Below are 23,516 nucleotides of genomic sequence, written 5' to 3'. Positions count from 1 at the left end.
TTTCACATAATATATAGTATTCTAGGTTAGTGTGTGTTGTACCAAATGCCAGAATTTCATGGTATGAATGATATTTGGGGGAGTACATACGTGCCACACATCTCAATCCATGCATCTATTAATAAACATGTAGGCTGTTTCCTTATCTTGACTTCTGTGATGAGGTCTGTCAAGATGGCTGGACTACTATATTTTTAAAAAATCCTCTGTTAATCCCCACCCCTTCACTTGGTTTCTGTAACTCATTTTATAATATGTTAGCAATAACGTATTTTATAAAAGTGATTCTTGTCTGTCTACAAGTCTGCCTTGGGGACTCTGACTACTCACTCTGATTCAGTGAGAGCAAAGTCAGCACTGGCTTGGCCCGGGTACAAACCAAGACAGAAATACACCTATTTTAGCATTCTGCTGATTCCCGTTGAGGTAATCATTGTATAAAATGACAAATTTTATTTAATTATTCCCAGTGATGTCTATCACACTAGGGGGTGAATATTAATTAGAAAGATGACAGACTGAGGGAAATTGATTTACCATAACTATTAATTTTTACCAAAACATTAATTTTTACTAGGCACAAGCTAACTGTCACAAAGTGATCATGCTTGCGTTCCATCATAAAGAAAGAATTTAGGTATATATTCGGTTGAGATTTATATATACATTTTTGCAGTAGTGACATGGTCATGGGTATGAACATCACAAATTCACTCAAATTGTTGATTCCACGTCATGATGTCTGACAGCATGAACAAATTTTACCAAATAACTTTCTAGCAGAGTTAACTTGTTCATCTACAGTTCAATAAGTGAGTACATCTTTTTCAGAACATGATAGGAACTGTACATATCCAAGTTTTCAGTTGATAAAGAAGAGTAATTACACCAGGACTGAGAGGTTGTAGGTGGGTTGGCTATTTAGTTGACTGTATTAATATGAAATACTAATGGTATATTTACTAAATATAGAAAGAAGTTCATTTTTTCAGTTTTTGTGTAGAACCAAATTTTGGTCCATACACCTATTTCAGAGATGCGAGGTTGTCTTCAACTTCACAAAATACATGAATAATAGACTCTACAAATTGGAATTTCTTTCTAAAAGTGATTTTCAAATTTCTAGCTAACTTTCAACCTTGGGTTAGAGAGATTGCTGAGTGGTTATACTGTTTACTCTTCTTGTAGAGGACTCTGGTTTTGTTCCTAGCACACATATAGTTGTTCAAAATGCTCATAACTCCAGTTCCAGGGAATCTAATGTCCTCTTCTTACTTCTGCAGGCTTCTGCATTTATGTGATATACATACATACACTCAGGCACACACATATGCACATACAATTTAAAGATATTCATAAAGAATTTTGAATATAAATATATACTTATTTATAATATGAGCTAACATAGTAACAGATTGCATATAACAAATCATAATAAAAATTAAAAGTAAAATATAAAGAACAAAAATAACAAAATACTTAAAAAATAAATTTTAAATATACAAAACATTTTGCTAAGAAGCTTCTAGAACAAAGTGTCACTTCCTTCCTTCTACTGGAGTCCTAGCTAAAAGTATATAAAACTGTGTACAATATCTCCATGCTAGTAAGTCATCCACTGGGTAACTTTAAGTCATAATATTTATGTAGAAAATTAGAATTCATAATAAATCTGGTTATACATTTGATTCTGATAATATTAAAGTAATGATAATATTAACAAATACATGGCATATTGCTGCAGGAAGGTTTACAGCTGGTAATTACCCGCCTACTGGGGCGTGGCCTTTTACACTGCCTGGGCTGCAAGCTGCCTCTCCTCTCCTCCCACCTGGTTCCTGTTTGCTCCTTCGGTTTGTTTTGGATGCCATCTCCATCCACCGTTCAAGCAAAGAATCCTGATTTTTAAGTTTTTCCCCTATATAAATAACTATCTATCACTCAGTTCTGAGCTAGTGTGGGATTTCTTTTAAGCATTTGATCTCTCCGCCATCAGCATATATATAAGTGCTTGATGTTGTTGATAAGTTAGGCTTTGACTAATATTTAAGCAGCTCCAAGGTCAACTGCACCATTCTTACGGAGCTCTATAAAACAGGTTTTCTAAATCTGTCTTGAATAGAGGTGTGGTAGCTTAATCTTTACTACTTCACATTTAGGGCAGTTTTGAAAATATGTTTTCTTCCGGAATATAATCAAGGTAATATATGATTATAGATGGTAAACTCCTTTGGCTCTACTTGTTATGATAACACATTACTATTATATTGCCTGAGGTTTCCTCCAACATTATTTTTTTAATTTTAAAAAATTATTTATTTCTTTAAAAAAAACATCTTTTTCTCATTTTACATACCAATCCCAGTTCCCTCTCCCTTTCTTCCTCCCACTCCCTCCATCTCCCCTCCTCCCTACCCCCATCCACTCGACAGAGAGGGCAAGGCTTCCCATGGGGAGTCAACAAAGTCTGACAAAACATTTTGAGGCAAGACCAAGCCCCCCACACACACCATATCAGGGCTGAGCAAGGTATCCCTCCAAAGAGAATGGGCTCCAAAAAGCCAGTTCGAGAAGTAGGGCCAGTGGCCCCAAAGTCTGCCCTAGCCACACAACTGTCACCCACATTTCAAGGGCCTAGTTTAGTCCTCTGCTGCTTCCTTCCCTGTCTGGCCAGAATTGGAGAGCTCCCATTAGGTCAGGTCAGCTGTTTCAGTGGGTGTCCCCATCATGGTCTTCACCCCTTTGTTCATATCCTCACTCCTTCCTCTCTTCTCCTCAGCCCAGTGTTTCACTGTGGATCTCTGAGTATGTTTCCATCAGTTGCTGAATGAAAGTTCTGTGATGACAATCAGGTAGTCATTAATCTGATTACAGAGGAAGGCCAGTTCAGGCTCTCTGTCTCTCTCCATTATAGTTTAGGGTCTTTCTTCACAAGCCTCGAAAGAAAAATACTCAACTTCATACCGAAAACGAAAAACCCAGGATAGCCAAAACAATCCTCTACAATAAAGGAACTTCTGGGGGCATCACCATTCCTGATATCAAGCTCTATTATAGAGCTACAGTAATGAAAACAGCTTGGTATTTGCATAAAAACAAACAAGTGGACCAATGAAATAGAATCAAAGACCCTGGTATTAATCCACGCACCTATGAACACCTGATTTTTGACAAAGAAGCAAAAATTATATAATGGAAAAAAGAAAGCATGCGTAAAACTCAAGTCCAAAATGGATCAAAGAGCCGGGCGGTGGTGGCGCACGCCTTTAATCCCAGCACTCGGGAGGCAGAGGCAGGCGGATCTCTGTGAGTTCGAGACCAGCCTGGTCTACAAGAGCTAGTTCCAGGACAGGCTCCAAAGCCACAGAGAAACCCTGTCTCGAAAAACCAAAAAAAAAAAAAAAAATGGATCAAAGACCTCAAAATAAATCCAGTCTCACTAAACCTCATAGAAGAGAGAGTGGGAAGTAGCCTTGGATGCATGGACACAGGAGATCACTTCCTAAGTATAACACTAGTAGCACAGACACTGAAGAGCAACAATTAATAAATGGGACCTTCTGAAACTAAGAAGCTTTTGTAAGACAAAGGACACAGTCAATAAGACAAAACAGCAGTCTACAGAATGGGAAAAAATCTTCACCAACCCCACATCAGATAGATGACTGATCTCCAAAATATATAAAGAACTCAAGAAACTAGACCTTAAAATACCAAATAATTCAATTAAAAAATAGGGTACAGATCTAAACAGAGAATTCTCAACAAAAAAAACCTCAATTGGCTGAGATACACTTAAAGAATTGTTCAACAGCCTTAGTTGATGTGGGAAGTCCTTTTGTATATGTGTTGCTTTTATTGGTTAATGAATAAAGAAGCAACTTTGACCTGTGATAGGGCAGAGTAGAGCTAGGCAGGAAAACTAAACTGAATGCTGGGAGAAAGAAAGCAGAGTCAGTGAGATGCCATGTATTTACTGGTAAACCACGAGCCTCTTGGTAAAATATAAAATAATAGCAATGGGTTAATTTAAGATATAAGATCTAGCTAGCAATACGCTCAAGTGATTGGCCAAGCAGTGTAATTATTTTGGCTATGAGCAGCCGGGAAAGAATGAGCAGCCTCTGACTACATGTAGTCATCAGGCAAATACAAATCAAAATGACTGAGATATCATCTTACATCTGTTAGAATGGTTAAGATCAAAAACACCAATGACATCTTATGCGGGAGAGGATGTAGACTAAGGGGAACACTCATTCATTGCTGGTGGGACAAACTTGTGCAACCACTTTGGAAATCAGTATGGCAGTTTCTCAGAAAGTTAGAAATCAACCTACCTCAAGACCCAGCAATACCACTCTTAGGTATATACCTAAATGATATACTACAAGGACATTTGCTCAATTATGTCCATAGAAGCATTATTCATAATAGCTAGAACCTGGAAACAACCTAGATGCCCCTCAACTGAAGAATGCATAAAGAAAATATGGTACATTTATACAATGGAGACTCAGCGGGGGAAAAAAGATATCTTTAAATTTGCATGCAAATGGAGGGAACTAGAAAAAATCCTGAGTGAGGTAACCCAAACCCAGAAAGACACAAGGTATGTACTTACTCATAAGTGGCTATTAGACATAATGCAAAGGTTAACCAGCCTATAATCCACAACCCCAGAGAAACTAGGTAGCAAGGAGAACCCTAAGAGGAACAAACATGAATTCCCCCTGGGAAGGCAAAAGAGACAAAATCTCCTGAGAAAATTGGGAGCATGGGGGTGGGGGGAGAAGGGAGGGTGGAAGGGGAAGACAAGGGGAAGGGGTAGGAGAACATGAGGGAAAGAGAGGATCTAGATAGGGAAAGGACAGAGAGGGAGAGCAAGGAAAGTGCTATTTTGATCGAGGGAGCCATTATGGGGCTAGAAAGAAACCTGGAATTAGGGAAAGTCCCAGGCATCCACAAGGATGACCCCAGCTAAGATCCAACATTATTTTTAAAGCATAAAATGTTCTGTTGGAAAACTCCACCTCCTGTGTTTCATGGAATATGGAAAATGCCACTATAGCTGTTGGATTCATACTTAACAACAACAGGAAAACAAACTCCTGGGCTCATTTTATTTTATTTTATTTTTTAAATATTTATTTCATTGTCTACATATTTGCCACAAAATCTTTTTCTTTTATTCTCATCAGGAATTCCCTATATTCAAAGTCAAAAATCTAGCTAAAAATGGAAATTATGATTTTTTTCTTTATTATTATTATTATTATTATTACAAATTTTCACCTCCTCCCATTTCCCTTCCCCCTTTCCCCTTCCCCTCCCTCTCCAGTCCAAAGAGCAGTCAGGGTTCCCTGCCTTGTGGGAAGGCCAAGGTCCTCCCCCCTCCATCCAGGTCTAGGAAGGTGAGCATCCTAACATACTAGGTTCCCACAAAGCCAGTACATGGAGTAGAATCAAAACCAGTGCCATTGTCCTTGGCTTCCCAGTCAGCCCTCCATGTAAGCCACATTCAGAGAGTCCTGTTTGATCACATGCTCCATCAGACCCAGTTCAGCTGGCCTAGGTGAGTTCCCAGACCCAGTCCAGCTGGCCTTGGTGAGTTCCCATTAGATCAGCCCCACCGTCACAGTGGGTGGGAGCACCCCTCAAGGCCCTGACTTCCTTGCTTATGTTTTCTCTCCTTCTGCTCCTCATTTAGACTTTGGGAGCTCAGTCCAGTGCTCCAGTGTGGGTCTCTGTCTCTATCTCCAACCATCACCATATGAAGTTTCTATGGTGGTATGCAAAATATTCATCAGAGTACCTATAGTATAGGGCCAGTTCAGGTGCCCTCTCCTCAGCTGCTCAAGGAACAAGGTGGGGACATCTCCTTGGACACCTGGGAACCCCTCTAGAGTCCAGTCTCTTGCCAACCCTCAAATGGCTCCCTTAAGATATATACTTCCCTGCTCCCATATCCACTCCTCCTCCATCCCAACTGTCCCATTCCCCCAAGTTCTCCCCATCCTCCCTTTCTCACTTCTCTCTCCCCATCTCCCCTTACCCCCACTCCCAAGCTCTCCATGTTTGCCTGGAAATCTGGTCTACTTCCAATATCCAGGAGGATAACTACATGGTTTTTTTTTGGGGGGGGGGCTCACCTTCCTATTTAGCTTCTCTAAGGATCATGAATTATAGGCTTAATGTCTTTCATTTATGGCTTGAATCCACTAATGAGTGAGTACATACCATATTTATCTTTTTGGGTCTGGGTTACCTTACTCAGGATAGTGTTCTCTATTTCCATCCATTTGCATGCAAAATTCAAGATGTCATTGTTTTTTACCACTGAGTAGTACTCTAATGTATATATATATTCCACACTTTCTTTATCCATTATTCCATTGAGGGGCATCTAGGTTGTTTCCAGGTTCTGGCTATTACAAATAATGCTGCTATGAACATAGTTGAACAAATGCTTTTGTAGTATGATAGGGCATCTCTTGGGTATATTTCCAGGAGTGGTATTGCTGGGTCCTGGGGTAGGTTGATCCCGAATTTCCTGAGAAACCGCAACACTGATTTCCAAAGTGGTTGTACAAGTTTGCATTCCCACCAGCAATGGATGAGTGTTCCCCTTACTCCACATCCTCTCCAGCAAAGGCTATCGTTGGTGTTTTTGATTTTGGGGCTCATTTGAAAGCTTTACTTTTGGCCTGGCATTCAAGCTCAGTCTTCTGGTTATTTTTAGAGTACACAAAAGCTGGGTTTCCAACCCTGTGTTCTTAAAGGATCAACTGCCTAGCTCTTCCTACCATCCTCTGAAGCATTTTGGTATATATTTTCTAACTCCTGAGCAATTGTATGATTCCCAGTTTCATTAAACAAACAAACAACAAGAAGAAAGCCATAGAGTGGGGATGCAGTGGTGGCTCAGCTTCTAGTCAGGAGTGTTGGCTGAGCTTCTAGAAGAGCCGGATTAAATCCCTAGCACCAACGTGATGCCTCAGAAACATTGACAACTCCAGTTCCAGGGGATCTAGCATTCTCTTCAAGCCTCTGTGGGTATCATCATCATCATCATCATCATCATCATAATCATCATAATAATAATAGTCATAGGCTTTAAATAGGTATTTTTCTGGTTGAATTTCATGAAATAGATTTGGAAATGAAAAGGACAAATTCTTTTTCAAACACCTTACATTTTCTTCCTAATTTCTATGAAAGAAAACAGAAAAGAGGATCAATGCCTTTTAGTAATTCAAAGCTTCTAACTTCTTGATCTTATTATCCTTCTTTTTAAAAAAAAAGACAGGTTGGAGGAGGTTTAGGGTCTCCAGGTCTTCCTAATATTTGTTCTTGTATGTGTTAAATCCCATCTTTAAGGCTAGTGTCAATGTCTTGCGATTGAGATTCATAGTAAGATGCTGATACTGATATTTCTCCACTGACTGAAAAGTTGAGTACTAATGTACAAGTGGTAGGCAAACATGTCTGTCTATCTTTTGGCCAAAACCCTTTAATCTGTAAGTGTATATACAGCAGAAGTCGCTATTTTTTCTCATAGAGTGTGGGGGACATAAGACTCTCTGTATGCCACAAGCTTGATTTTCCACAGCATCAGCTGATAATGCTGCCCTAACTCTCATTGCGCAGAGACTGTCCTAGTACCAACCGTTAGCAGCCGCACTTTCCTGACCAGAGACTCCCCGTGTCTTTGCCTTTGTTTTGCAGTAAGGAAATCTAGTCTCTTTGCAAATGTTGATGTGGAAAATACCATCTTAGTAATCACAACTACTGCACCGTAGAGAACATTCAGAACTTGTTTGCGCAGCATAACCCAAACTTTATATTCATATGCCTCATTCTCTGGCCTCACAATCACTGCTGTAGTCTCTGTTCCTCTAAGATGGGCTAGGTTTGGTGTGGTAGGTCTGTGAAATTATGTCCTAGCTGTCCTTCAGTGACCGGCTTAATTCATTTAGTGTAAAAGCCTCCAAAGCTAGCTTTAGAAAACATGCAAAGTGTTTTCTACCTCAGCATGGTAGTGTTAGGTAATAAATAACCATTAAATCTGAAACAGTACAAACCAACATTAATAATTAGTGGGAAAATCACTATTGTTCTGTGACTCCTAAAAACTCCTTGCCAGAGCATTAAAAGCTCTCCTATTGTCCACCGTAAACGTAGAGAATTGCAAAAGCATCACAGCAGATGTGTCTCTAGCACATTGCCACTCTGAAAGGAACGGTGAAACTCGCAATGCTTTCTTCCTTTATGATTTCACAGTGCTAGATTTTATATATATATATATATATATATATATATATATATATATACAGTCTTTTCAAACAGAGCAAGGCTCTCTTCTAATCTTTGGTGAATTGCCATATTCCTTCCTCAGACTGGATTAACTTCTAGTGATTTATCCTTTGCACTTTCGATGCTGTATATTATCTCAGAATTTTTTAATATCAAGGGTGCCGTCAGTATCACTACCTCACAGGCAACTTTGTTCTTTCCTCCCAACCATTCTCTGCATTTAAGTCGATAAATTATTCTTCCTTAAGTTGCTCTGGCTTTGTAATTAGTGTCTTTCGAACAGAGGCACAAGCAACAATTTCATAGCCAGTTGTTTGTTCTACAATTTCATGTGGATTCAACTCAAAGACTTGTGAGGCATGGAAAATATGAATTGTAGCCTAGAATACTGCTGAAGCTGAGACTCCCCTAGGACTCAGCTACTCGGTCACAGGATTTGATCTACTGAGAACAATGAATGGGCGTGGATTCAGAAATGAGAGTACATCCTAAGGCATATCTCTTTAAGTCAGGTGCCCAGATCTAAAATCCTAATGGGAAAAACAGGTGGGATCAATGTGTGCCCACCACACCAAGATGGCTGAATTTTAAGCATGGCAATAGTGGGCCACAAGCCCCTTTTGGACAGAATAAATTGAAATGGTTCTCTGGGCCAAAAATATAGATAAATAGATATGCTACATTTTGAGACACCAATATGTTAGGACTTATTGACTAGAAAAAATGATTAAGATTAAATAAACGTACCTCAACCTGTTTATACCATTGAAAATTAATTACAGCAGTCATTATCTTTGAATTCTATCCAGAAGGTGGGGCAGGAAATGTTAGCTTGGGAAAAAAAAAGTTGTTTTTCGTAGATACCAAGAACTAACCAGGAAAATTTATCATTGAAAGGAAAGCAAACACAATGGCCTTAGTTTAATTCCTATCCTGTTTATTATCAGCTCATAGAACTTGCCTTAGCTGCAAAATGAAACTGCCATACCTCTTTCCTAAGCTAACACAAATTAGAGAAAAGCACAAGCGCTCCATAATTGGGACATATTGAAAGAACTGAGTGAGACACAACGCTCGTTTTTTTCCTAGTCCTTGTTCAACACTGTCCTCTTTGGGGTGAATGAGTCAGGTAAAGGTGCTGACAGCGTTACTAAGTCCCAATTCTGATCAGACACAGCCTGCTCTAGCTCAGGAGAACCCAAACTAAGGCAAGAATCACTCTTTCTCAAAAGAGATTTGTTTCATTTTTGTTTGTGTGGCTGGTGGAAGGGGTATGTGCATGGAAATGCGGGTTCCTGCTTGGCCTAGGGACCCTCGTTCCCCGGGGCTGGGGTTAGAAGTGTTTGTAAGCTGCCAGATGTCTGTGCTAGGAACCAAACTTAGGTCTTGTGCGAGAGCAGTACAGGCTCCTGGCAACTGAGCCCTCTTTCCAGCACCACACAAACCACTCTTCATGTTTCCCACGAACTATTTACCTTTATTGTGCTAAAGCATATAAGAAAGAGACGAAAATTAAACAAGAAATCACTTCTCAAACCAGAATGAAGCTACATTATCATTCTCCTTTTTTTAGAAATACATTTTATTTTATCTTATTGAAATATGGGGAATTTCCAGGGCCTTGTGCATGCCAGGAAGCTCCCTGCCAATGAGTTCCAGCTAGAATCCCACATTATCATTCTTCCGCTCACAAATAACAGAAAGAGCAAACCATTGGGGCAAATGAGAATTATGTACAGATTTTCCATCAATGCTATCAAGATGATGTGTACGAATAACCTGTAGTTGGGCTTTACTCAATATTAGATTCATATACACGAGTCTCAATATTTTGTGCCTTGTAACAAATATATACAAATAGTATGTGTCGATTCAAATGTAAAATAAAATAGGATTTAAAAACCAATTTGCAGTCTAATTAGAGCCAGAGCCTTTGAAAAAAAAAAGCACAATTAGTTCCTCAAATTACGCCATTTGAAAAAAAAAATAAATGAAGAGCCTTCTTAAGCCCAAATCACTAACTTCTAAGAAGCTTAGCAAAGAGTCACATATGAGGTTTACCTAAGTGTCTTTCTCACTAGAAAATGGAAGTGCACGGGCTACTGGCAGCAAAAAGCCTTTCATCACTACAGTCTACATTTTCCAGTTCTGACAGACTAATTGGTGGGTGGGTGGGGGACAACGACTTGGATGTGTTCTTGGAAAAACTGTATTTCATTGAAAGAGAAACTGCTTGATTTGTATAAAATGTGCTCAGTTAGAAACTGACTTTTCCAGAGAAGGAAAACCCTGCCTGTTAAGTGACCCTCTGATCCCTCCAGAGAACTTAATGAAGGCTTTAGCTTTTGGAAACATTAGAGAGAGCCAATGGGCCTCATGATTAAGATTTTGATGCTTCTTTAACTTTGCAGTAATGTGAAAGTCAATATATATTTCCTTATTTTTCTTTATTTATTGACATATTCTGGCTATATCTGAAAAAGGATATTGAACCATTGTGGGTTGGTCCGTATCGTCAATTTAGAGGATTCAAAGTTTCAAAGTTGAGTAATTACTTTTAAGTAGTTGAATTGCAGTCCTAGGCACAGGAACAAACTATGACCTTGAGGAGGTCATTTGCCACCTCTGGCGTCAATTTCTTTTCGGAAAAGCTGAGTCAGGAAACTAAGTCAATGGTTCTTCATGTCTTTCTCTTTCACAACATCAATAAAGTTAATAACCACAAGAATTTACAATGGCCAGCTTAAATTCCATTCACCTTCTTTCTTAAAAGGGTACAGTAGAAAGCAGTCGAGGGGCTTCATTTTCACAAAGCTCTTGAATGGATCCCCTTGGATCCATTTAAAATTATCCAAATTTAAAACCTTTATTACTAGCAGTTATAATAATTTTAACAAAACTATTTGAAATCTTCCTTACTGTTGCTATATGCACACATGTGCTGTAAATGATTGTTGATAATTCAGTGACTATTTCTAAAAACATCTTAGAACATCGATATTGAAAAATTGTGGTACTTCTTTGAGAACTGAAGAATAGAGACCAGCACCAGCTTTGTGTGGACCTATTGCTAAAATCCTGAAGACTTTTCCTAACACGAGAGTGCTAAAAATATGTGGTTTCCATTATTCTAACTAAGTTACTAAGTGGTAGATGGGGAAGATCCACTGTTGGCCATTCCAGTTTGGTCCCATGCCTTGTATGCGTTTTTGAGGTCACAATAGGAAAAGTGTTTGAAATCATTTGAATTTTGACGTTAAAACACAATCAAAGATCATTCATGCTTGCCTCTCCTCTACGCAGTGTCTAGGATCACTTCATCTGGGTGTCCGTGTGTGTATGGGTGCAAGTATGTGTGGGACAATGGAAACATAATAATGAGTCATGTGAGTCCTTGTGGAGGTCTGGAATGAAAGACCCGAAAAGCAGTCACCTCCGCCTCCAACCCATAACCTCCACAGAATTGGCTGGCTTAGCTCAATATTCTCTGAAGAAATTTCTATTTGGAAGATGAAATTGAAGTGCACTTATAAATTGGTCTTCTCTGACAAAGAAAGAGATTTTTAGTGGTTTCTTTAAAAGCCATAAGTGGTTTTCCTAACGGGCGACAAATCATAGAGCACTATTCTCCAGCCCTAGCCAGGCTCCACAGCCTTGTGCGTGAGATAGGGTGCCTGATGATTTGCTGTTTTCGCCATTCTTCGTGTCTGACCCTATTGATTTTGAAAAAAAATGAAAAGAAAAAAATTAATTGGCTAAAATTGATTGATCCAGGTGTCTGCGTAGATGGTTTCAGTATCACTTTGGCTATTATTTTATCACATACATTGCAGTATATGACTATACACTTCTATTAAATCTCAGCTTTGCGGCACTGCCAAAATCCTAATCACATATTTCCCGTTAGTCTCTAGTGGTAAATTCATATGGTATGCTGTGTAACAGGGACCCTCCTCTCCCAGAGATGGAAAAGAGAGAAAGAACTCAAATTTGGGTGAAGGCAGAAAATCAAAGCAAAAGTGTGACAATGTTTACAGGGAGCATCCCTCTGTTATCAAGGAGCCTTGTCAAAGTCTGAGAGTCATGATAGAGACTGACAGTTTGGAATTAATCTCAATGTAGCTAGTGTGCCTAAACAAAGCAGTAGGAATACCAAATGCACATACTACATGAGAATACACTATGCAGAGCCTTTCAGGGCGTGTCCATAGCTTTTGTGTCATTGCCATTAAGGAGACAATAGAAACAACTTACGGGAGAAAGTCATCTCAGGAAGTTCAGTTTATTGTGCTTGAAACAATGCATCATAGAAAAGCAGCTTACCTGATGGTGGCCAGAAAGCAGAGAGAATAGGCAAGTTTTCCTAATGAATTCACCCTCTCTGACACACTAGAGCTATGCTTTCCTAATATCTTAGATGCTAGCTACTCAGTCCAGTCCAGTTGAAGAGATTAACCATCACATAGCACTCTCTTCTTTTTCATGGGACATATACCATTCATTTTCTCAAAAATCTAGATGACACTAGTATTTTCAAAAAGCCAGTACAGTTTGGGACTAATTCAGCTGATTTTGCTCCATATCCTGTTTGCCTTTAGAGATGGCTAACTAGGATTTTAGAATATTAGTACTGAGGTTAGTAGATACAAATAAGAGAATATTAGTACTGGACAAAGAAGACAACTATTTGCGAGAGGTTTTTCTTATAAAATTCAACCTGCTAGGATTATAAAATTAAGGTTGCATAGAACCTGCTAAAAAGGAAGTATATCTAATTTCAAAGCATTGGCTGTTTATTCACCATATTTAGATTCAGTGATTTTTTTTGCTGAAAACTATAAAGTAAAAGGGAACCACCTTTTTATCTGATGTTACCCAGTGAGGTGGAGTGAAAAACAGCGAGCATTGATCTGTTACTCTACAGGTTTTGCACAAATTATCTCAATTATCATTAGAGCGTGACGTTATGTGACTGGAATAAAATATTTTATGTAGTGATTAGGATCTCTATTACTGTGATGAAATTACCATGGCCAAAGCATCTTGGGTAAGAAAAGGTTTGTTTAGTTCATGCTTCCACAGCGCTGTTCTGCACTGAAGGAAGTCAGGACGAGGACTCAAACGGGACAGGAACCTGGAGGCAGAAGTAGGTGCAGAGGCCATTCAGGGCTGCTGTTGATTGACCTGCTCACACGGCTTGCTCAGCCTGCTTTCTTATAGAACCTAGGACCACCAGCCCAGACCTGGCACCACCCACAATGGGCTGGCCCCTTTCTCATCAATCACTAATTAAGAAAATACCCTACAGGTTTGCCTACAGCCCCATCTTGTGGAGACATTTTCTCAGTTAAGAGTCCCTCCTCTCAGCTAACTCTAGCTTGTGTCAAGTGAACCTAAAACTAGCTAGCACGCCTTATCTACCATTGCTGCTCAAACACAATGCATACTGAGTGGACCAAATTGGGGACTCAATAAGTATTTGTTGAATGAGTGATTGAAATACCCTATAATAGAGAGCATATATTGTGCCCCATCCATTTTGTAGGTGAAGTGCATTGCAGAAACATTCAGTGACTTGCTCGAGGTCATGCAGCCAATTAGTAATGCTGCCAAGGCTGGAGGCCATCGCTACAGATTCCAAAACCTCAGGGGAGATTATACTTTCAGGGATTATTTCCATAGCTTGTTAAAACCTGAAGGTTTCCTCCCCTCCCCACCAGGTGTTTTAAAGGATTTATTTAAATGATGTGCCTCTGGCACTAATTGATAAGACACGCACTCTCCCTGGGCTCCACTTATCCTATCTATCTATAAAATAAAAGAATGCATGACTAGATGACTTAAGTTCACAGCTGGACTGATAACATGGGATTCATTTACAATATAATGTATAACATTAGTCTTGCACCTGAGAGCGGTATACCAAAGAAGGGGTGCCAAAGATGGAGTCCAGTGGACCCTATCAGGTAATTGAGAGCAAGGAAGCCCACGGACCACTGTCACAGATACATTTCTTTTGTTCGTTTGTTTTTCAAGACAGGGTTTCACTGGTTGTAGCCTTTAGTGTCCTGGATCTCACTCTGTAGACCAAGCTGGCCTAAAGCTCCTGAGTGCTGGGATTAACTGCATGTACCACCACCACGAACTGACTGACAGAAACTTTTTTTTTTTTGGAAGGGGGGGGATTGTTTTGTTTTGTTTTTCAAGACAGGGTTTCTCTGTAGCTTTGGAGCCTGTCCTGGAACTAGCTCTCGTAGACCAAGCTGACCTCGAACTCACAGAGATCCACCTGCCTCTGCCTCCCAAGTGCTGGGATTAAAGGGTGTGCACCACCACTGCCTGGCAAGAGATACATTCATTTCTTAATAGTGAGAGAAAACTGCCAACAGGAACCTCCCCTTAGTAATCGTTTGCTGGTAGGTTTAGAGTGCAAAATGGCTCTGGCAAAATTCTGATTGTCATCAAACAACTATTCTGGAAGCTTTCTGCCCCTGACGGCTTTGCTAATCAGCTAACTCCTCTTGCCCCCCACTGGCACATGGCATGCCAACTTCACCCATGTGCTCCGTGACTGTCAGAGGTCAGTAGATAAGCTTTTGTAATGAATTCATTGGAAACACACTCTTTTGCTGTACATAAAAGAAAAAACAGTTGTAGATACCATAGCCACAGATCCTTAAGCTTCTGCAAGTGTTCACTTCACTTACATTTGAAGCTTTTTTTTTTGTCTTTTTAGAACTGAATTAGTCCCGACACCCTAGAGAGACACATTGTTTTCCAGAAAAACCAAGTAAGAGTAGAAGGCCCTTGTAAATTCCAGCCTCTAGTTTCCTTCAGCCAGTAGCTCATTTAGAATGTACTCGGATGGAAGATGTCAAGAACATTTAGTCTGTTGTACTTGCCTTGGTTAGCTTGGTATAATCAACATCACAACGACGGAGAGATGAAAACTCAGCTAGAATTAGAGATGTCTTATACATTTACTCAGCAGAAAGAAGCACTGTGTACACTCCCCTGCAGAACATAATCCCAGCATTCAGGACTGACCAGATCCCATTCTCTGTCACTTACCGGAAATTTCGAACCATGGAATTGTGACCCTTTCTAAGGGTTGCATTGTTGAACAGGATCCTCAACTTAGACAGCATCTTCTTTTGCTCGTGCCAAGGAGGAAATCTCTGCTCTGGAGAGCTCCTCAGCCAGTCAGGCAGTGGGGGCCACTGGCAAGCTGAGAATGCTTTCAGTTGAAGAGAGGGAGCAAAGGTCCTAGCACCTTATCAGATCAGCCTGCTTAGAGACAGAGCAGGCCAGGGTGCGTGCGGGGCCACTTGAACTTTAAGCCTAACTCTGGTGTTGTTTTTAAAGAAAAAAAAAATCCTAACTCTTTCAGAGCCTAAGCTCTTCGTTTTTTCATAATGTATTTATGCTGTCACTTGCTTGTATAAAATCAGATGACAAGTATCCATTGAGCATGTAATATATGCAAGGCACTGCAGTGCTGGCTGCTGCGAAGGGACACAGAAATAACTCATTCAGAAAATGGGAATTGGCAGCACAAAACCCCAGATGGAGATATGACAGCCCTGAGAATTCCTGTTGATTTAGCTTTCTTACCTGCCACTCCCAGCCTTTCCACAGAAACAAATAGAAAGAGGGTCGACTGGAAGTTGGGTTTCCATGGCAAAGAGCATAGAGGCATAGAGGAATAATGAAAAGATCTCAGTCCCAGGGTTCCTTTTATGTCTTGCACATAATAGGCCTTTAATAAATCAGTAGGCATTTATGGATTCTGGTATGAGCTTACATCGAGTACCAGTGATTCCCCCATTAACTCCCAGGTCATTGAGGTCTGTGGCTTCACATCCATGCATTTATCCATAGCTTGAAACTGACTGGTTTCAAATTCTCTTCTGGGTCAGACAACAGGGTAGGCTAGAGTTTCAAAATAGGAAATGATCTCATCACTGCGGAGCTTAAGATTTCAACAACTGTGATAGCATTTGTAAATAAAATTCCTAGTGCACGTCCATTTGGAAGATTCAGATAAAGTTGTTCTGCATAACACAGAAGTGGAAAACCTTTAAGCCAGGAAGAGTGGAAGGCAATGGCGGGGGGTGGAGGGTGGGGGGGGGGTGGGGGAGAGGCAGCTGTCTCCTCTTGTCAATTCATATGACTTAGCAACCCCTGGTAGGCACCTGCTAGAAGTTTGTAGAATACCACAAGTAAACGTCCTTTGAAAGTCAGCTATGGCTACTTCAGGAACAAACACGGTTATGAGTGCATCATTGATATTGGCAAGGAAATAAATCTTGACTCTTCCCTTCTATTTATGGAGAATGATTTTGGATGAATAGGGGGAAACCGAATTTCCAAACTTCTGCTAAATCTTATGTTCTGGAAAGAGCACACCAGGCAGAAGCAGTTGTTTGTAAACGCACAGGACAGAAGGCAGAGGGTGAATGTGCCAAGGAGAGTGGATGGCTGTGTGTTTGAGAAGACAGTGAAGCACCTTTGCGGTGGAAAGGCAGGCCAGCCGGACAAGTCTGAGGGACGAAAGCCATTCTTTGAATACGCGGAGTGGGGGGGTGGGGGGCATGCTGGTCCAGATCCTGAAGAGCACATGCCGCTAGAAAGCTCCGAGCTGCACCCCAATGTTGTTGGAAATTTGTGCCATCCACACAACCAACTCATAGGTGCAGTGTTTGGGCAAAATGCAAGACTTTAAGCTACAGAATGTGGGCAGCATTTCAGAAAGTAAGTCACCAGCCCTTCTAATTGAAGGAAGTAGAAGCTCAGAGTTGGAGAGGGCTAAGAGAAATTGAAGTTACCACAGAGACTGGGTTAGAGGCCCCGCACCACAGTTGGGAGGGAACGAAATGCTATTTCCTTGACTCTCAAAATGAAGTCAGTGGAATGGAGAGGTCCATCTTAACTAGGCCAACTCTGATTGCACCACACATGGAGGGTTGTTTTTTTTTTTTTTTTTAACCATTTAGGCTTTTGTGCTTCTATTAGTTATTTGTCTCATCCTTGCTGTTGTTCTCCTCTCTTCTTTGTTCTTCTTCGCAGAGGAGGTTGAAAGGAAACTCAGGATGCAACAAGCCACATGCAACCGGCTTAATTGCAGGGAGGGTGGAGCATCCTCCACCGTGAAGGGAGGAAAGGAGAAAGAGCAAAGGCATGGCGTTTGGGCTTTTAAAGGGGACCCCCACGCACGTCTGTCAAACGTAACCCTTATGTTCTGCGTCTGCGCGCAGGGTCCCTCGCTTCGGACGCTGGGAGCGAGCGTGTGCTCCTGGGAAATATAGTTCCCTAGGCAAGCGATGCTCAGGGGCCTCCTAGGGAATAATAGTTGCCACAAAAAAAAAAAAAAACAAAAAAAAAAACGCCAAGAAAAAATAATTTAAGGACTAAAAGGATGATTTTGTCTTACAATCATATGGTGACGATGGCCTGGCTGCAGGAGCCTGAAGTAGCTAATTGATGGTTAATTGAAATTAACCATCACAGTGGTCATCCTCAGAACTCATCCATGTGTACTTACTTAGCATCAACTGCCTTCTTTGGCTCCTTACCTTTCCATTGCAGACATTCATGCATCTCTACCACAGAAATGAAAGAGCCATGCTAAATTGTTGTCCTGGGTGGTCTCAAAGAAATACAGTGATAAACAGGGAAGATGAGTCATGATTTATGTAGTGTTGTGATCCAGCTGCCCTCACTCTCCCTGACTGACAGCGGAACTTCCTTGTGGTCTGTAATTGACAAGGATGTTTGTGTTCTTTCTGGCTGGTGGGTCTCCACAGAAGGAGTAGAGGTATAAAAGGTTGCTGGGCAAAATAAAAGTTGCTGTTCTTCCACCTGAAAAGAAGCCTCCCTGTCTCAATCCCGGCACCCCCTGCCGGTCTTGGCTATCCAGGCTGCGCTGGCTGCAGCAATGTGTATATACATATACACATTGTATATACATATGTATATACATATATATTTGCAAACCTCTATTTTCAAAAATATGTACACTACAATTCATAACAGTAGCAAAATTACAGTTCTGAAGTAGCAAGGAAAATAATTTTATGGTTTGGGGTCACCACAACGGGAGGTATTAAAGGGTTGCAGCATTAAGAAGGTTGAGAACCACTGCTGTAGAGCACTTCTTAATTAGTGATCGATGGGGGAGGGTGGTGCCATCCCTGGGCTGGTGGTCCTGGGTTCTATAAGAAAGCAGGTTGAGCAAGCCACAAGAAGCAAGCCAGTAAGCAGCACCTTCCATGGCCTCTGCATCAGCTTCTGCCTCCAGGTTCCTGTCCTGCTTGAGTTTTTGTCCTGACTTCCTTCAATGACAAACAGTGCTGTGGAAGTGTCAGCCGAGTAACAACCCCCAACTTGTCTTTGCTCGTGATGTTTCATCATAGAAATAGAAACTCACCCACTGAGACGGTAGGACAGAACTAATGGGAGACCACCAAGTCTACTTGGAATGGGACTGATGGAACATGCGACCAAATCGGACTCTCTGAAAGTGGCTGATGGTGGAGGCTGACCGAGGAGCCAAGGACAATGGCGATGGGCTTGGTCTCTACGACATGGACGGGCTCTGTGTGAACCTTGTCAGTTTGGTTGCTCACCTTCCTGGACCTGGGGGGAGTTGGGAGGACCTTGGACTCAACATAGTGTAGAGAACCCTGATGGCTGTTTGGCCTCAAGAGGGAGGGAGTGGGGGTGTGGGTGGAGGGGAGGGGAGGGAAGGGGGAGGAGGAGGGGAGAAGATGGCAATTTTTAATAAAAAATAAATAAACTGGAAAAAAAGAAACCCTAACGAGACAGATCTCTTTCTATATACATAAAATAAAGATAAAATAGATAAATAGTTTTTAAAAGATTATGAATTTGAGCTCTGTATAAGTAAGTTACATTACTGTAGTGACAAGTACTAATTTATTTCAGTGTTACTAATCGCATAAATAATTTTATAGCATGTTCTCTTTATGATTTTTAGAAATCAGGGCTAGACAGATGGCTCAGTGGTTAAGAACATTCCCTGCTCTTCCAGAGGACCCAGTTTCATTTTCCAGAACTCACTTTGGATGGAGTTGCTTCTAAGTTCAGGCTGAGGAAATCCAACACCCTCTTCTGGCATCTGCAGGAACACACACACACACACACACACACACACACACACACACACTTCACATACTCACACATGCACATGGCATACACTCACACACAGACATCTTCTTACATACATATATAATAATGAATATTTAAAGAGCCTTAGAAGTCACAGAATTTGCATACAGTACATGTCTAGATCGTAAAAGTTTTGTGAAATTGTTGAGGTGAGGGTGATATACCTGAAGCTGAATTTGAACAAATGGGCTTATTTTGCTATCTGAAATGAGCATACATCATGTGAGCAGGACGGAAAGCAACCTTAGAATGAGGTTGTGATTGGCAGTGTTAGAAGGTGGGAATGAATCTTAGTCATTCATGACCTTATTAAATTTCAACACCATTCAACCTCATGACCTTTCCTACCACCAAATCCCCTTACAATCTAAAATAATAAATGTCTTTACTATTTAAAGCATTCTGAAATTGGATTTTTTTAAAAAATTGTGCACTGGTAGCCAAATGCCAACAACACAAAATTAACTTAGTGTTTGAAGGTTTATTTCTCCTGTAAGAACAAAGAAATAGCAAAATCCTTCTAATAGGTATGGATTCTGGTTCAGAACCACATATATTGGTTGAATAACCTTGAACAGGTAAGTTTCTTTGCTTGCAAGTGGAAAACAATACTTATAGAATTTTATTTTTGTTTAAATTGATGTATTTGATCTTTAAAGACTTATTTAATTATTAATTATGTGTGTTTGTGTGTGTGAGTATGCATGTGTGCACACATATATGTGTGTGTGCATACATGAGCACACATGCAGACACCCATGAAGGTCAGAAGATACTGCTGTATCTTCTGGTTCTGGAGTTCCAGATTGTGAGCTAACTGGTGTGGATACTAGGAATTGAACTTGGGTCCTTTTTAAGAGCAGTATGTACTTTTAACCCGCTGAGCCAGCCATATCTCCAAACTGATATGCTTTGTTATTGATTAAAAACTGTAAATTCGTATATCATAATCTTAACTTTTTTCTCTGTTTGCATGAATTTTAAGACCTCCCTAAAATTGAGAGGAGACTATTGAAGTGTCTCACTATATTACTGTGTAAATTGCACAGATTAGATAACCACCACTACATCTGGGGCACAGACTAGTTCTAACAAACCAAACAGCACCTTTGAAATGAACATGTAATCACATTCACTTCTCTCCTAAGCCATGAAATATTAATCTTTTCTCTCCTGCAGTTTTTCTTGTTACATAATACAATACAAACAGAATCATATAGTATAAACTCTTTTGAGACTGACTTCTTTCAGTCAACATGACGTCGATGAGATTTATCACTTATCCATATTATTGTACTATCACTACGGTGTTCCGTTTTATTAAGCAGTATCTCTTTGTGTGGATATATCAGTTTATTTCCCAATTTCTTCCATTAAGGAACATTTCTGTTATCTCTTGTCCGAGAACTTGCCAATAGATCTTCTGCAACCATCTATGTATAGATTTTGGTAAAAGTATAAATACTATTCATCTAGGTTAAACACCTATAAAAGATGTCTTCATTACACAGTAGATGTGGGCTTAAGTTTTGAAGAAACTGTCAGTGTTTTCTAGGAATACTACATGATTGCAGCATCATAAGGAATACAAGAAAGGTCTAATTGCTACACATCCATGTCAGCAATGGTATTCTCAGTATTTTTCCATGATTGCCATCTTAATTTATGATAATAATTTGCATTTCACTAAAGGAGAATAATGTCAAGATATTTTCCCTGTGATTAGTTGTCATCCCTATATCTTTTTTTAGAAATATAGGTTCAATGGCCGTTCTGTTGAACTTGTCCATATTGGGTTTCATGGTCTAAGTTGATGAGGACGACTGACCAGGTCTCTTCCTCAAGAGGGCACCAGATCTCATTACAGATGGCTGTGAGTCACCATGTGGTTGCTGGGAATTGAACTCAGGACCTTTGGAAGAGCAGCCAGTGCTCTTAACCCCTGAGCCATCTCATCAGCCCCCATAAGACCTTTATTGGGTGTAGTTTTTAAATTCCTTTAATTCTTTTATATCTTAGGTCAGTACCTTTCATAAAACAAAAAAAAAATGTAATCTGATCAAATTCAGTTTATCATATTATTTTGTTGTCTTCTAAAGATTTTATAACCTTACATTTTGTATTGAATTCAGATCCATGATCCATTCTTAGTTGTTTTATCTAAAGTTTTAGGTTATGTTGAGCCCCTCCCCCTCATAAATTGGTGTGCAATTTCCCTTTTCTTATGGTCCTTTTATGTCCTAGGTCATATTCATGTGCTGGAGAATCCAGTAATTCTTATTATTTTGGCAGTGTTTCATAAGCTGTATATAGCTTGGATGTGCATGAGAACTGGCAATGGGAAATAAAATTAAATCAAGATAGTGAAAAAAATCAAATTACCTATCATCTGGCTATATTTTTCTTTCCGTGTATAAATATGTCATCTGAGGAGCTCATGATTTATAGAAAATCTGAAAATTACTATTCAATTAACAGATGGTAATGGGACTTTGACTAAAAATATTGACTTAGGGATGTTTTCTTTCTACGTCACTGCTAAATATTTGTTCAAACAGGCAGGCCTTAGGGAAAACTGTGAAATCAGTAAAGATTATCTGCACCCCCTTCCTCACCATCCCCATTCAACGGAGACATTTGAAGACCAAAGTTCTGAACCATGTGGAATGCTGATTAACAGACTGAATTCTAATATTTCTTCTCTCTTGTGAAATAGAAAATGTTACTGTTGAAGTCATTCTCCTTTTATCATTTACTCTGGCAGTTCTTGATATTTGAGCAGAGCTAAGAATTTTGCAGAGTTTAGATAGCAATGAAAAATCTCAACTGTTCCCGGGTGCTTTTCATTTTGTGATCTGGTAAATTTCAGCAAAACAGAGAAGACTGGGAAATTCATAGCACAATTATAAGATTGGAAAAAGGCAAGTATGTATGGTAAGTAATCCAAGTTTGTGTCTGGGGCAGATGAGATGCACAGGGCCAATTCTCTTTCAAAGACACCTTTTGTTTGCTCAAGATCCCACTTAGAATTCTAGAGCCATCTCCTCTCCCATAGGCTGATTCCTATCCCACCCCTTAGAAGTTCAGAGATCAACCTGTGCATAAAGGAGATTTATCAGCACACCAAAGGCTATCAGGCATTAAACAAACAAGGAAATCACAAAGGTTTAAAGTTCATCAAACATCTAAGTGACTAACAGACACTTCCATGGCCAGGATAATGGAACCGCTGTGAGAACCTTGGCACTGTTTTCCATTGAAAGGGGCTTAGTAGAAAAGCGCCGTCTAGGTAATAATTTCCATGACAATATTCTCTCTTGGAGCCCATGTCAGTCACATGTCCTTGAATACCCTCAAAAGTCATTGGTGAATGCCCATTTTACAATTCTAGTTCTTGATGAAACCTGTAGTCATTTTTTGGTTGATACTTGTTTCTTTAAGCCTACTTGTGAACTCATCTTGCTCAATGTGCTTAGATCATATCTGCTATCGTTTTTCTCTAGTCATCTTTTCTTAAGACTGCTCCAACTGTTAATATCTCTGTAGCCTATAGAATGGGACATAGACATATCTAGAAGGTGATTTTCATAAAAAACCTTTTGAAACCGTTATTAAAATTCGCATTGTACTTGGTTGAGGATTGTCACTGGGTTTGGATGCTCACCATCCCTGATCTCCTCCTCCACAGTTTTCCCGATCGGTTGGACAATTTCTTCCAGGGAATCAAGTAAGATATTCAGTCACTCTGGGTTATTACCCAATGTACTGCCATTAGGGGATATTCAGGTCACAATGGGAATCATAAGGAGAACTGATTCAAAGGTTTAGGAATCAGCTATAGGATGGAGAGACTCTTATTGTATGTGAATTATTTAGCCTCTCTAAGTCTCAGTTTCTTTCCCCATTAAGAGGTGGCACTAGCAATTCCTGTCGGTAGCATTGTTATAAGGATTAAAGATTATAGTAGATTGTAGAGTGCTGTAGCAAAGTGCATATTCCAGCACTTGATA

General features: G+C 40.0%; 1 protein-coding gene across 2 annotated transcripts in view; it reads right to left on the bottom strand.

Moving 5' to 3' along the window:
- Otc (ornithine transcarbamylase) overlaps positions 1-15,612 on the bottom strand; it is a 66,758-nt gene extending 51,146 nt beyond the window's left edge. Inside the window, exon 1 of one of the 2 annotated variants that reach the window (XM_038316962.2) lies at positions 15,388-15,612. In XM_038316962.2, coding sequence (XP_038172890.1) covers positions 15,388-15,464 — 77 coding nt within the window. In that variant the 5' untranslated portion in view covers positions 15,465-15,612. The remainder of the gene's footprint in view (positions 1-15,387) is intronic. The other variant, XM_038316963.1, reaches the window with a different exon arrangement.
- Positions 15,613-23,516: the final 7,904 nt, after the last annotated feature.

This window comes from Arvicola amphibius, chromosome X, assembly GCF_903992535.2.
Source record: "Arvicola amphibius chromosome X, mArvAmp1.2, whole genome shotgun sequence".
Taxonomy (NCBI): domain Eukaryota; kingdom Metazoa; phylum Chordata; class Mammalia; order Rodentia; family Cricetidae; genus Arvicola; species Arvicola amphibius.
This window is presented reverse-complemented; position numbering and strand designations above follow the sequence as displayed.